This window comes from Hyaena hyaena, unplaced genomic scaffold (assembly GCF_003009895.1).
Source record: "Hyaena hyaena isolate Hyena2069 unplaced genomic scaffold, ASM300989v1 scaffold_231, whole genome shotgun sequence".
Lineage (NCBI taxonomy): Eukaryota > Metazoa > Chordata > Mammalia > Carnivora > Hyaenidae > Hyaena > Hyaena hyaena.
Genome location: NW_024080862.1, coordinates 1,470,119 through 1,482,918, shown reverse-complemented (window position 1 = coordinate 1,482,918; position 12,800 = coordinate 1,470,119). Strand labels below are relative to the sequence as shown.

The window sequence follows — 12,800 nt, the reverse complement described above, 5'->3', positions numbered from 1 at the left end:
CAATAATGTTGATTATGCCTTGTTTCTTTTCCTGGTCCAGGATTCAGTCCAGGAATTACACATTGCATTTGACTGTCACGTCTTTTTACTTCTCTTAACCTTTCTTTGTCTTTCTTGGTGTTGATGTTTTTGAAGAGTACAAGCCAGTTGGTCTTTTGGAATATCCCACAGCTTGGGTTTCTCCGATGTTTCCTTAGACTCAGATTGTGCACTTTTGGTAGGAGACCTGCAGAAGTGACACTGTGTCCTCTAGGGCATCACTCATTATTAGGAGACACATGCTGTTGGTTTGTTCTGTAACTGGTGGTACGTTAACTTTCATCGCTTGATTAATTTGGTGTATTTCAAGTTTTTCCACCCTAAAATTACTCTCATAGCTTTTAATTAATAAGTATCTTGTAGGAAGATACTTTGAGGTAGTGTAAACACCTCATTGCTCTTCACTGTTACCCACTATTTTTAGCATTGATCGATCATTTTTATCTGAAACAGTTATTACTCTAATATTTATCAAATGGTATTTTCTAATTCTGTCTACATTTCATAATTGGCTTTCTGCAATAGAAAGAGCTTTCCTTTCCCCCCATTTACATACATATACTTAATGTATGTGTGTGTATTTATGTATGCATGTATGTCAGTGTAGACTCATGATTCTTATTTTACTCAATGGGTTATGATCCTTTACTGTCATTATTTATCTTGATGCTCACATTATCCTAGATTTGGCAAGTGGACACTCCTTTAAGCTGCCACTAATGTGTCCTTTGTTATGTTCCCATCATTCTTTGAGTAGTTTCTTATGTTTTAGTTCAAGAAGCTTTTCTCTGCCTCAGCACTGAAATCAGTCATTTCTCCAAGAAGTCCTAGTTTCCTTTGGTGAAGAATGGTATTTTGAAATGAATATTTAGGGGGTTCCTGGGTGACTCAGTCAGTTAAGCATCCAGCTTTGGCTCACGTCATGATCTCGTGAGTCCCATGTTGCGCTCTGTGCTGACAGCTCAGAGCCTGGAGCCTGCTTTGGATTCTGTCTCCCTCTCTCTTCTCCTCCCCCACTTATGTTCTCCGTCTCTCTCTCAAAAATAAATAAACATTTAAAAAATTTTTGAAATGAATATTTAGGTGTTAGGGTTCTTGAGGATCTGTGGGCTCCTAGCTGCCATATTTTTAAATGTTTTGTGAAAAAAACAGCAGAAGGAAGCTCTAGAGACATGAAGCTACCTGGCCCATCATCTCATCTTGAGTCTAGGAAAATTCATCTAATTTAAATGATTTTAGTTGAATACAAGGTTATTATAATGAGAGAGAGAAGGATGGAATAAAATACCTCTGGAGAAACATAACCACAAAAGAGATAAATACTGTGTCACATAAAAACATTTCAAAACAATCTAAGAGAAAGTAGCAACAATAATAGAAGCAGTGAGAAAAAAATATAAATAAAATTATAAAAATTCAGAAATGAGATGATTGGAGAAGAGAAAGAGAAGGTGAAAAGGAAGAAAATTTGTAAAATAAAAAAGAAATGAGCAAAGACGGGGTAAAGTCCCTAAAGAAAACTGCAACAGAAAAACAATAAGATACTATAAACTGTAATTCACGAAAACTTTACTGAAATAAAATAGGACTTGAAATACATCTAGAAAGGGCTCACTATGTCCATAGGAAAATCCAGTGAGAACAGCTACATCAAGATGTGTTGTAATGACACTTGGACTTCAAAGTAAAAAATAATCCTAGGCAAAAAGTCTAAATTTCTTAAAAAGGAAGGAAAACAAGATTGTCATCAGACTAATTGACAATAGTGCTTTTTGATAAAAGATAGTAGGGTAACATAGTTAAGAAATTCAGTAAAAGAATCTATGAGACAAGAGTTTTGCATCTCGTCACACTGAACTTTAGGTGTGAAGGGCATAAGCACACCGTTGGGAAGATGTGAAGACTCAGGTTCCTTTGAGCCCTTCCTAAGATATCCACTGGAGACTGAAATTTAGGAAAACCCAGTAAATGAAGAAACATCAGCCTAAGAACTGTTACTGAAACATTAAATATATGTGTAGCTATAGTACTTGGAACTAAGTGACAGGTATGAAGGAGACAGTGTAATATATAAGAGTTACACACTGACCTGTAGATAGTGTCACTATACAAATGTGGGACAGCAGAGTAGGGAGGGCACGTGCATAGAGATAAAGCTCACTCACTGCCTTTTTTTTAAAAAACGCTTTATTGCAGAGTAATTTAACTAATTGTTTTTTTTTTTTAACTAATTACCTTTTAAATGTTAATTGAGAATAAAAGGCTGTTGCCCGAAATGAGATGGTAAAGAAGAGGAGACAAAATAAGTTTTGGCTACTGTTACTACTGTTTATCAGACAAAGAAGTAGAAAATAGTCCAAAAAAGAGAACTAAAGTGTTATATAAAGGTATTAATATAAAGGGAACTAGGAGAATAAAAACACAAACCTTTCTAATTGCCAAAAGATAAATTTTAAAAAGAAAAAGTATATGTTCAAATAAAATAGATCACATAGTGAAAGACTATGTATACATACACACACATACCAATAATTGATAAGGTATTTAACAATATGACAGAATTGAGGCCATACCTATTGGTAATACCCATAAATGTTAATGGGCTTACTCTTCTATTAAAAGTAAAAAGACCGTTCATGTTAAACCCACTTTTGTGTGGGTTTTTTTATTAATTTTTTTTTTTAAATTTTTTAAAAAATGTTTTATTTATTTCTAGGAGAGAGAGAGAGAGAGAGACAGCGTGAGCAGGGGAGGGTCAGAGAGAGAGGGAGTCACAGACTGAAACAGGCTCCGAGCTGGCAGTCAGCACAGAGCCCGACGCGGGGCTCGAACCCACGAACCGCGAGATCATGACCTAAGCGAAAGTCGGATGCTTAACCGACTAAGCCACCCAGGCGCCCCAACTTTTGTGCTGTTTTTAGGAGACATATATAACTGGAGATATTCTGAAAGGTTTAAAATACAAGGATGGACAAAGATATATAAAACCAAATCAAATAGAAAAGAAAGTAGGAGTGTATTTCACAAAGGTAGAATTCAGATTAGAAAGCATTATAAGACACAAAAGGATACTCTACATGCTAAAAGCTGCAGCACATGGTAAAAAGAAATGGGGACCATCTACCTACAGGTGGGGAGTGTTCTCCAGGATATCTTGTTTTTTTGTTTTTTTTTAAATTGAGTTCACTATTTTTTTTAATGTTTTTTTATTTTTTTTTATTTTTTTTATTTCTAGGAGAGAGATAGAGACAGCATGAGCAAGGGAGGGTCAGAGAGAGAGGGAATCACAGACTCTGAAACAGGCTCCAGGCTCTGAGCTGGCTGTCAGCACAGAGCCCGACGCGGGGCTCGAACCCACGAACCGCGAGATCACGACCCAAGCGAAAGTTGGACACTTAACCGACTAAGCCACCCAGGCGCCCCCAGGATATCTTGTTTTATGAAAAGAGAAAATGTGTACAGAAATGAAGGAGGGGGAGAACATATGAATATATGTGAAGTTCATTTTTTGAAATAAAAGGATAAATCATTTAAAAAAGTTACCTTTGGGGAAACAGGAAATGTAATGAAGTGGGGACAAGGATAGAAGCCAGATTTCCTGAATGCATCTATTTTGTAAATTTGAATTTTGAACAATGTAAGTATTTTATATAACTATAAAACAAATTTTAAAGAAATTTCTTTTTTTTTTTAATTTTTTTTTGAAGTTTTATTTATTGCTAGGAGAGAGAGAGAGACAGCGTGAGCAGGGGAGGGTCAGAGAGAGAGGGAGTCACAGACTGAAACAGGCTCCAGACTCTGAGCTGGCAGTCAGCACAGAGCCCGATGCAGGGCTCGAACCCACGAACCGCGAGATCATGACCTAAGCGAAAGTTGGACGCTCAACTGACTAAGCCACCCAGGCGCCCCTAAAGAAATTTCTAAAAAAAAAAAAAAGGCAGAGAAATGTAACTATGTATACAGGTCAAGAAGTGACCTCTCAGAGAACTATTTCATTGGCTTTCAAATATAGTAATTTAAAGGTACATTCCTAATAGGGATATAGTGTAACAACAACGAAAGTAAGCTATTTTTAGTAATCATTGTTGATTGCAAAGTTGATATTATTTTGAAATAATATTTGGGTATTATGGGATAAAGTCATAATGAAATGTATAATTAAGAACTAGGGGTTTCAGCAGGAGAGAAAGGAAACAGAGCTTAGATATATGAAGTTAAGTAGAAACAATGTCTTCATGAATTTGTATTGGAAGTGTCCATATGGACTCCTACAGTGATATATGTCTTTAAAAAAAGATCTTTCTTAGTTCTAGATACTGAAAAGAACTAGAAACACAAGCTTAGTATAAAGAATATTTTTAGAACACAAGCATTCTCAGCACCCTAATTGTGAACTCCAGATACCACTTTCACCCAGACAAATTCAAACTCCTTGGAGAAGGAGCCAGTTCTTGTACTGGGGCAGGAAAGGTACAAGCTGAGCCTGGGACACCGTTTATACCGAAAGTAAGGAAGATGTCAGTGACTATTTACTTCCCAAAAGAGACTGCCTCTGGTTAAAGACAGGACAGTGTGAGCATCAGGACAATAGCTGTGATGACCTGAAACATATCGTATGTACTTTAGTCTATAATTTTCTAGTGAGGCTTTTAAACAGAACTCTCCTTGATCACCTTTGGAGGATGCTAGGGAAGCCGCTGATGATTTTGAAAGCTGGAAAATACAGGGAAAGGTAAAGAGAATCAAACATGTATCCTGCTTTTTTTCCTGTGAACTATAACTCAAGGTAATGAAGTAGTTAAAGAAGAGAAATTTTTCTTTATAGAATACTTTTTGGTTAGTATACATGAAAGAGATGATGGGAAAATCACCATTTTTAGCCCCTGATGAATCAGTGTATCTGTGTAGTAACCATTTAAAAAAATTTTTTTTAATTTTTTTTAATTTTTTATTTATTTCTGAGAGAAAGACAGCGTGAGCAGGGGAGGGTCAGAGAGAGAGAGGGAGACACAGAATCTAAAACAGGCTCCAGGCTCTGAGCTGGCTATCAGCACAGAGCCCAACGCGGGGCTCGAAACGCTGAACGGTGAGATTATGACCTGAGCCGAAGTTGGACACTTAACCGACTGAGCCACCCAGGTGCCCCTGTGCAGTGACCATTAAAAGATGCTAACACCATAAAAGGAGAGACAGCCAGACTGAATCCGCTTCTTGATGGAAGTGATGGAAGACTACCACTCCACTTATGAACAGTTCTTGACTCCCCCTCAAAAGAGTCAGATCTGAATTTTGGCTGTAGCTGTAAACACTGATTTATATGGAATACAGAGGTCAGTGGAACAACCAGCTACCACCCACAGGGAGGCTACCAGTAAAAGCAGACTCAGAAAAACACTAAACAGACTAAAGGCTCTTTTTCAATAAATACGCTGCTAGAAAAAGAGAGAAGGGGGAGAAGGAACATATACATTAAAAGAGACTTAAGCAATAAATCAACCATTTGCAATATATGCGTCTCATTGGGATCTGGATTTGACCAAACAAATTGGAAGAAACTATTTATGAGACATTTGGGGGTATTTAAACATGGACTAGATATTTGATATTAAAGAATTATTGTTAATTTTTAATAGTGTGATATTGTGCTTATATAAAAAGTTATTATTATTATTATTTTTTTAGAAATACATACTGAGGAGTGCTTGGGCAGCCCCGCTGAGCTTCCGACCCTTTTTAAGTTTATTTATTTTGAGAGAGAGAGAGCGTGTGTGCATGTGAGAGAGAGCAGGGAAGAGGCGGAGACAGAGAATCCCAAGCAGGCTCCACACCCAGCGCAGAGCCAACATGGGGCTCGATCCCACTACCGCAAAATCGTGATCTGAACTGACATCAAGAGTTGGACGTTTATCTGAATGAGCTACCCAAGCACCCTGAGCATCTATCTGACTCTTGATTTTAGCTCAGATCATGATCCTAGGATCATGGGATGGATCCCTGTGTCAGGCTCTGGGCTGAGTGTGGGGCCTGTTTAAGATTTTCTTTCTCTCTCTCTCCCTCTGCCCATCTCCCCAGCTTGTGTGCTGGCTCTCTCTCTCTCTCTCTCTCAAAAAAAAAAAAAAAAACCACTGAGATTATATTGGATGAAATTATATGATATTATATGATACAAATATATCAGGAATTGGATTCTAAATAATCTGTGGTTGGGTTGGGTGGATGGTGTGAAGGTATAGACCAGGGATTGGCAGAATATCTGACCAAACGGTAAATATTTTCGGCTTTACAGGCCATGTAATCCCTGTAACAGGGATCTACCTTTGTGGTGTGAAAGCAACCACAGATGATATGTAAACAAATGGACATGGATGTGTTCCAGTTAAACTTTATTTACAAAAGTAGACAGTAGGCCAGAGTTAGCCCAAAGGTAGTTGTTAGCTAACAACTCCTGGTCTGGATGGAAAGATTGACCATGACGTGACAATTGTTGAAGCTAAGGTACATGGAGATTCATTATACTCTTTTCTCTACTTTTATATATATTTGAGAATTCCCATCATAAAAAAGTAGTGGGGCACATGGGTGGCTTAGTCAGTTAAGTGTCTGACTCTGGATTTTGGCTCAGGTCATGATCTCACAGTTGGTGAGATCAAGCCCTGCATGGGCTCTGCTGAGAGTGCAGAGCCTGCACTCTCTATCTAGTGGGGGATTTTTTTAAGCTCTGAAAGAAGTAATACGTTGGACTCAGATATTAAAAGTACAAATTACCTCTAAACCACTTTCAGTGGTTTAACGTCTGTGTATTAGTTTTTGTTTCTCTGTTCTGCAGCTGACACTATGAATAATCACCCATTTATTCCCTCTTATAGGCATCAGAGACAAGGTGTCTGATTGGGATGAGTTCCTGCGGCAGACCCTGATAGGAGCGTGCAGTCCTCCCGTTCCCCTGCTAGAGGGCGTGAGTATTACCGCTTGCGGAGCCAGTGTGCAAAACCATTCTCTTCAGTGATGTTTCTTGTCCAAGGAGTCTTAAAATTGGTTGCTCGTTTAGCACTCTAAAGCAATAAGCAATATTACTACAGGCACAGATGATAGGTATTCTTGGGTATAAACTTATCCTCAGAAGTTGCCAACTGGCGCCTTACTTAGCACCTAAAATGTTCTGAATTAGTTGCTAACACGTAAAAATCTAGTTTTCCAGAATCTTTCATGAAGTCAGAAAATGTGGCCTTTTGGGGCTCTCTGTAACTGAGCAGGTATTGATTCTACTTCAGGAATTTGTTTCCTACCCCTGCTGACTTGAGACCCCTTTTCTTTCACTCAGAAGACCCTGGACCTATAATATCCTTACCACCTATCTGCTTTCAACAGTCCTTTTAAATTAGGGTAGCTTCTGAGCTTGTTAGTGAATATAATACAGATTTCTTGTTTCTGTGAAATCAGTTTATTGGTTGTGACATTTCTAAGTTATATTTTGTTGCTTTCTGTCATAGCAGTTACATGCTTTGTGGCATATGTGAAATGCAGTGTATGGATGTTCCAGTTTCTTTACATCTTTGCCAACACTTGTTAATCTCTTTTGGTTATAGCTATGCTAGAGAGTATGAAGCAGTATCCAATTTTGGATTCGCATTTTCCTAATGACTAATGATGTTGAGCATCTTTCTCTGTACCATTTGCCGTTTGTATATCTTTTTAGACGAAGTGTCTTTGCCCGTTTTTAAATTGGATTTTTTTATTATAGAATTGTAAGAGTTCCTTATATCTGATAACAAATCCAGATCAGATATATGATTTCCAGATATTTTGTGGATTGCCTTTTCACTTTCTTGGTAATATTGTTTGTAGCACAAAAGTTTATTTTGATGTAGTCCAGTTTATGTTTTGCTGCTGTTGCTTATGCTTTTGGTGTCGTATCTAAGAAGACTTTGTTTAATGTAAGGTCACAAAGATTTACTGCTATGTTTTCTCCTAAGTGTTTTAGAGTTTTGACTCTTAGGTCTAATTCTGTGATCCATTCACATTCCCCTTCAAAACTCGATTGGTGGATACTCTGTTTCCGGCTGATCTTTGTATTTTATACTCAGACTCATTTCACTATGCTTAGCCAGGGCCTGGCACATATACCAATAAACAGTAAAATTTTGATGAATGTATAGAATCATGAATGAATTAATAGATACCCAACTCAACATTGACCATGATTCTGACATCCTAATATTTAGCTGTGAATGTGTTCCTCCATTTGTTCGTATGTTCTTTTGCACACAAATGAGTATGTGAGCACTGTCATAGAGCAGTTCTTATTAGGGAAAAAAAAAGTTAGTTTGAATATTAAGAAGTGTCTAAGTGATGATATTGGAATCAGCATTCTTTTTTATTCTTTATTGTAGCTTTTAATATATTTCTAGAGTAATAATTATACTTTTTCTTTCCAGCAGCATAATCAAAACACTGTGTTCATAGGAACATTGTTGTGAAATGAGTAAAAAGTCAGAAACAACTGAAATGCCATCAGTAGATAAATAGATAAATTACTGCCCACTTATACCACAGAATATCAATAAAACAGTATAAAATAATGAAGAGGACTTTGTATGTATTATAATAGGAAGATAGCTGTGGTGTACTCAGTAACAAACACAAATTGAAAAAGCGTATACAGCGCTCCCATTGTTCAGAAAATACAAGACAGCGAGACAGACACAGGTAGATATTGACTTGTGTGTTGAAAACCCAGTGTCCGAGTGGGTGCCAAGGTGCTTATCGTGGTTCTTTCTTAGAGGTGATATTGGGAGAAATTTTGACTTCTGTCTGGTTTGATTTTTTGTTTAATGGTGGTCATAATTGCTTTTATAGTCAGACTGAGTAATGGTGATATTTTTAAAATTCTTACTAGATGAAACTGTATAACATAGTCTTAGAAATCTGTTAGAGTAGTCTCACTGCCTTGTAAGTAAGATTTTCTGGAATATAAACATTTTCATGCCATCTAGAAACAATACTGTAGATACTTGTGTGATATTACGCCATTCAGTGACATGGCTTTGAGTGGATAAAAATATAAAGGCTCATTTGAGATTATTTAAAACTTGACTTTTAAAAATACTGTGTTAACTTCTTGTCTGTACCTACAGCTCCGTAATGGGAGGAACCCTTTAGATCTCATTGCCCCAGGCTCCAGGCTAGAGTGTCAAGCTTTCCGGGACTCATTGAGCACTTGGATCGTTACTGTAGTCGAGAACATCGGAGGAAGGCTGAAGCTGCGCTATGAAGGACTGGAAAGTTCTGACAGTTTTGACTATTGGTTGTATTACTTGGATCCATTTCTTCATCACGTTGGTTGGGCTGCTCAGCAGGGATATGAGCTTCAGCCCCCATTAGGTGAAGAGTAATAGAACATTTTTCCTTTAACTGTTACATTATGGTTATAGTATGCTTTTATTAATGTTGATAAGACTGAAAAATGCATTATTCTACATATTATGACAGCCTTTGTGCAGTGGAGAGATTGTAAAAAATGTATATGCAGTTAAGTACCTATAGTTTTTTTCAGTTTATTAACTTAGTAATTTGCCACACATATTGATGTACTCATGGACTCCTGCCCCAGCTCATACTGACCCCTTACCAAAATTGAAGAAAAATTCTCTAGGTAGCATTTAGGTAGGTATAAGAGTAGGATAGGTCTTGGTTCAAAATGAGTTAAAGTGATTAAAAGAAATAACAGTGAGATCAGAACGGGACTTACTGTTAAGCAAGTTTGGATGTTCTGTTATTTTCTGGCCTACAGCAATCCTTATAATCTACCTGTAGGTATTTTCACCAGACTTGCTACTCAGGTCTGAATAGAGGAGACAAAGTACTGAAGTTAATTCTCAGTGGGTTTTTCTTGTTTTGTTTTTTTAAAATGTTTTATTTATTTCTGAGAGAGAGACAGCATGAACAGGAGAGGGTCAGAGAGAGAGGGAGACGCAGAATCTGAAGCAGGCTTCAGGCTCTGAGCTAGCTGTCAGCACAGAGCCCAACACGGGGCTCGAACCCACGAACCGTGAGATCATGACCTGAGCCGAAGTCGGACGTTCAACCGACTGAGCCACCCAGGTGCCCCCAAAGTACTGAAGTTAAGATGCAAGTTCTTTGAATGAAGATGGTATAAGTGGGCTGGAGTCCTTTCTTTTCCCCGGGGAAAGTGACTTTTTGTTTACCCAAGTGCTTTCAGAAGTTATAAAGTGTGTAAGTTCTCCTCATTTAAAACATCCTGTCTTGTTTTACTAAAGCCATTCAGCATCTAAAGAATGAAGGTGAGTGGCAGGAGATCCTGGCCAAAGTGAAAGAGGAGGAGGAAGAGCCATTGCCTTCATACTTATTTAAGGTAAGAACAGAAACACGGTGGGTAGCACTTAACTTCTCACAGTGGGGTGGAGCACAGGGACCCCTGGTCCGTGAGCTGCTGTGATGCTCCGAGGAGGAAAGAGGTTTGAAGGCTGGAGTGATGGGCGGCCTGTTTTTCTTCTAAGGGTAGTCTAGGTTTCCTCCCAGAGCTCTCTTCAAGAATTTGTCTTTTCCACTTGTAACTACATAGCCCCACTTGTTATAAAATAAACTTGTTTTCCTCCAGATGGCCTTTGTGTGCCAAATAGGGAGAGTAGGAGTACTTCGTAGGCTTTTTTTTTTTTTTTGGAATAATTTTTTCTGAATAATTTTTTTTCTGAATAATTTCTTCCAGGACAGAAAATTATAGGATTAAATTATTTAAGTTGGACAGTTATGTTATTTTAATTAAGAGTAGTATTTTATACATGAGTATAAAATTACTGTGAAAATACTATAGTTTTATTCCCTCTTGATGTTTACATTTCAGGACAAACAAGTGATTAGCACTCATTCATTCTCTGTAAATATGAAATTGGAAGCTGTGGATCCCTGGTCTCCTTTTGGGATCTCTCCTGCTACAGTTGTTAAGGTAAAATGGGGGCAGCTCTCTTGGTAAGAATTCCTGTCAGGGTGACTGGTTTAGGAAAGTGGTAGTGTTTTGATCTTTAGGCTCTACTGATCTGAGCCATGTTTTTCCTAAGCTGTGAGGCTAGAATGACTTTTGTGCATATTCTGCATTTGCACCGTCCAGGTCTCTGTGGCCCATTCCTTCTTCTGGGCCGGGTCACCCCAGCTAACCAAAGCTCGGGTGCCAGAGTCATGGGGCATGGTCTTGGGAGCAGGGCTTGCCGTGCACTAGAGGGGGCTTCACATGCCAGGCAGCTTGCAGGGTCTGAGAAGTATGGGCACAGGCATCGGTGTTGGTGTCCACCCAGGTGCACGGCTCACTGGGTGAGGGATGTTGGGGGAGCAGGTGGTCCATGGCATGCGATCTGCCCAGGATTGCTCCAGCCTGGAGTCCAGACTCAGACTTCAGTCTTTCAGAAGGTTGACCGAAGTAAGGCTCTGGTTGAGAGTAACCACAGGAGCTGGGCAAGTTATCAGGCCCTGGCTACTCAATTACTGGAACCGAGGCCCAAGAGAAGGGGTTAGTTCAAGACTGGAGCAGAAGCCCATTTACCCAGAGTAGAACCAGAAGACTAGCATGACTAGTGCAGAAGTTGCTTGGATGCTGAATTGTTTGATAGGTTGAGATTTAAATTGTTTAGCTTTAGGAGAGGATTATTTTTAGAACAGGAAGGGATCCTCAACCTACAGTGGGGTCAGAAGGCCCAATCTGGAGTCTAAAGGGCTGTGGGGTGGCCAGGAGCCAGAGAAGGTTAATAAAACCTTTTAGGCATTTGAAACTCGGCTAGGATCCAAAAATCTAATATTCAAGTGTGGCCAGCTCTTCACTAAACTTAAACTAAATTTTGTTTGGAGCCCAAGTACTTAGATTTGAGCCCAGGTTCTGCTGCTGCTTTGCTGGGCAAAATGGGACAAGTTATTTAACTTCTTTTTAAATCCAGCTTCCTTATCTACAAAATGAGGTTGATAATGGTACCTACCTTATTAAGTTGTAAGGAAGATTAAAACTGAATTGATGTGTGCAAAGCATTTAATTAAAACAGTGGCTGAGGGTGCCTGGGTGGCTTAGTCGGCTCAGGTTATGATCTCACAATTTATGAGTTCAAGCCCTATATTGGGCTCTGTGCTGACAGCTCAGAGCCTGGACTCTGCTTCAGATTCTGTGTCTCCCTCTCTGCCCCTTCCCCGCTCGAGCTCTGTCTTTCTCTCAAAAATGAATAAACATTAAAAAAACAAAACAGAAAAATAGTGCTTGACACGAAGGTAACATTTATTGAGTGCTTAGTGTTATTACTCATACCCACCGTGGCTGTAAAGTTTTATAATGTTTGTCCTTGCTGAGGAATGACACACGTGTGTGTGTGTGTGTATACATACACATAAAATCATTTGTCTGTGTTGTCTGTTCAATTGTACGTACAGGTTTTTGATGAGAAGTACTTCCTGGTGGAAATGGATGATTTGCGCCCAGAGAATCATGCACGGCGATGTTTTGTGTGTCATGCTGACAGTCCTGGTCTTTTCCCTGTGCAGTGGAGTCTGAAGAATGGTTTACACATTAGCCCCCCTCCTGGTATGTAGCTGGTCTTTTCTGAAATGCCCATCAGGGGTTTCTTTTTGAAATGGCATTTATCAGATGGCATCACCTGGATCTTTGTGCTCTCTCTCTGTCTCTGTCTCTCTCTGTCCCCTCATGCTCCAATGTCCTTATAATTTTTGGGTCCCAAAACAAGTATAAGTGAAGGCCTTGATTCCATGTA

The 12,800-nt window shown here is 38.9% G+C and overlaps 1 protein-coding gene across 3 annotated transcripts in view; it reads left to right on the top strand.

Moving 5' to 3' along the window:
* The window catches only part of SFMBT1 (Scm like with four mbt domains 1), a 128,234-nt gene that overhangs the window by 92,557 nt on the left and 22,877 nt on the right, over positions 1 to 12,800 (top strand). For all 3 annotated transcript variants that reach the window (XM_039243694.1, XM_039243692.1, XM_039243693.1), the window contains exons 5-9: positions 6,906 to 6,994; positions 9,174 to 9,420; positions 10,317 to 10,411; positions 10,901 to 11,002; positions 12,463 to 12,613. In XM_039243694.1, coding sequence (XP_039099625.1) covers positions 6,906 to 6,994; positions 9,174 to 9,420; positions 10,317 to 10,411; positions 10,901 to 11,002; positions 12,463 to 12,613 — 684 coding nt within the window. The remainder of the gene's footprint in view (positions 1 to 6,905; positions 6,995 to 9,173; positions 9,421 to 10,316; positions 10,412 to 10,900; positions 11,003 to 12,462; positions 12,614 to 12,800) is intronic.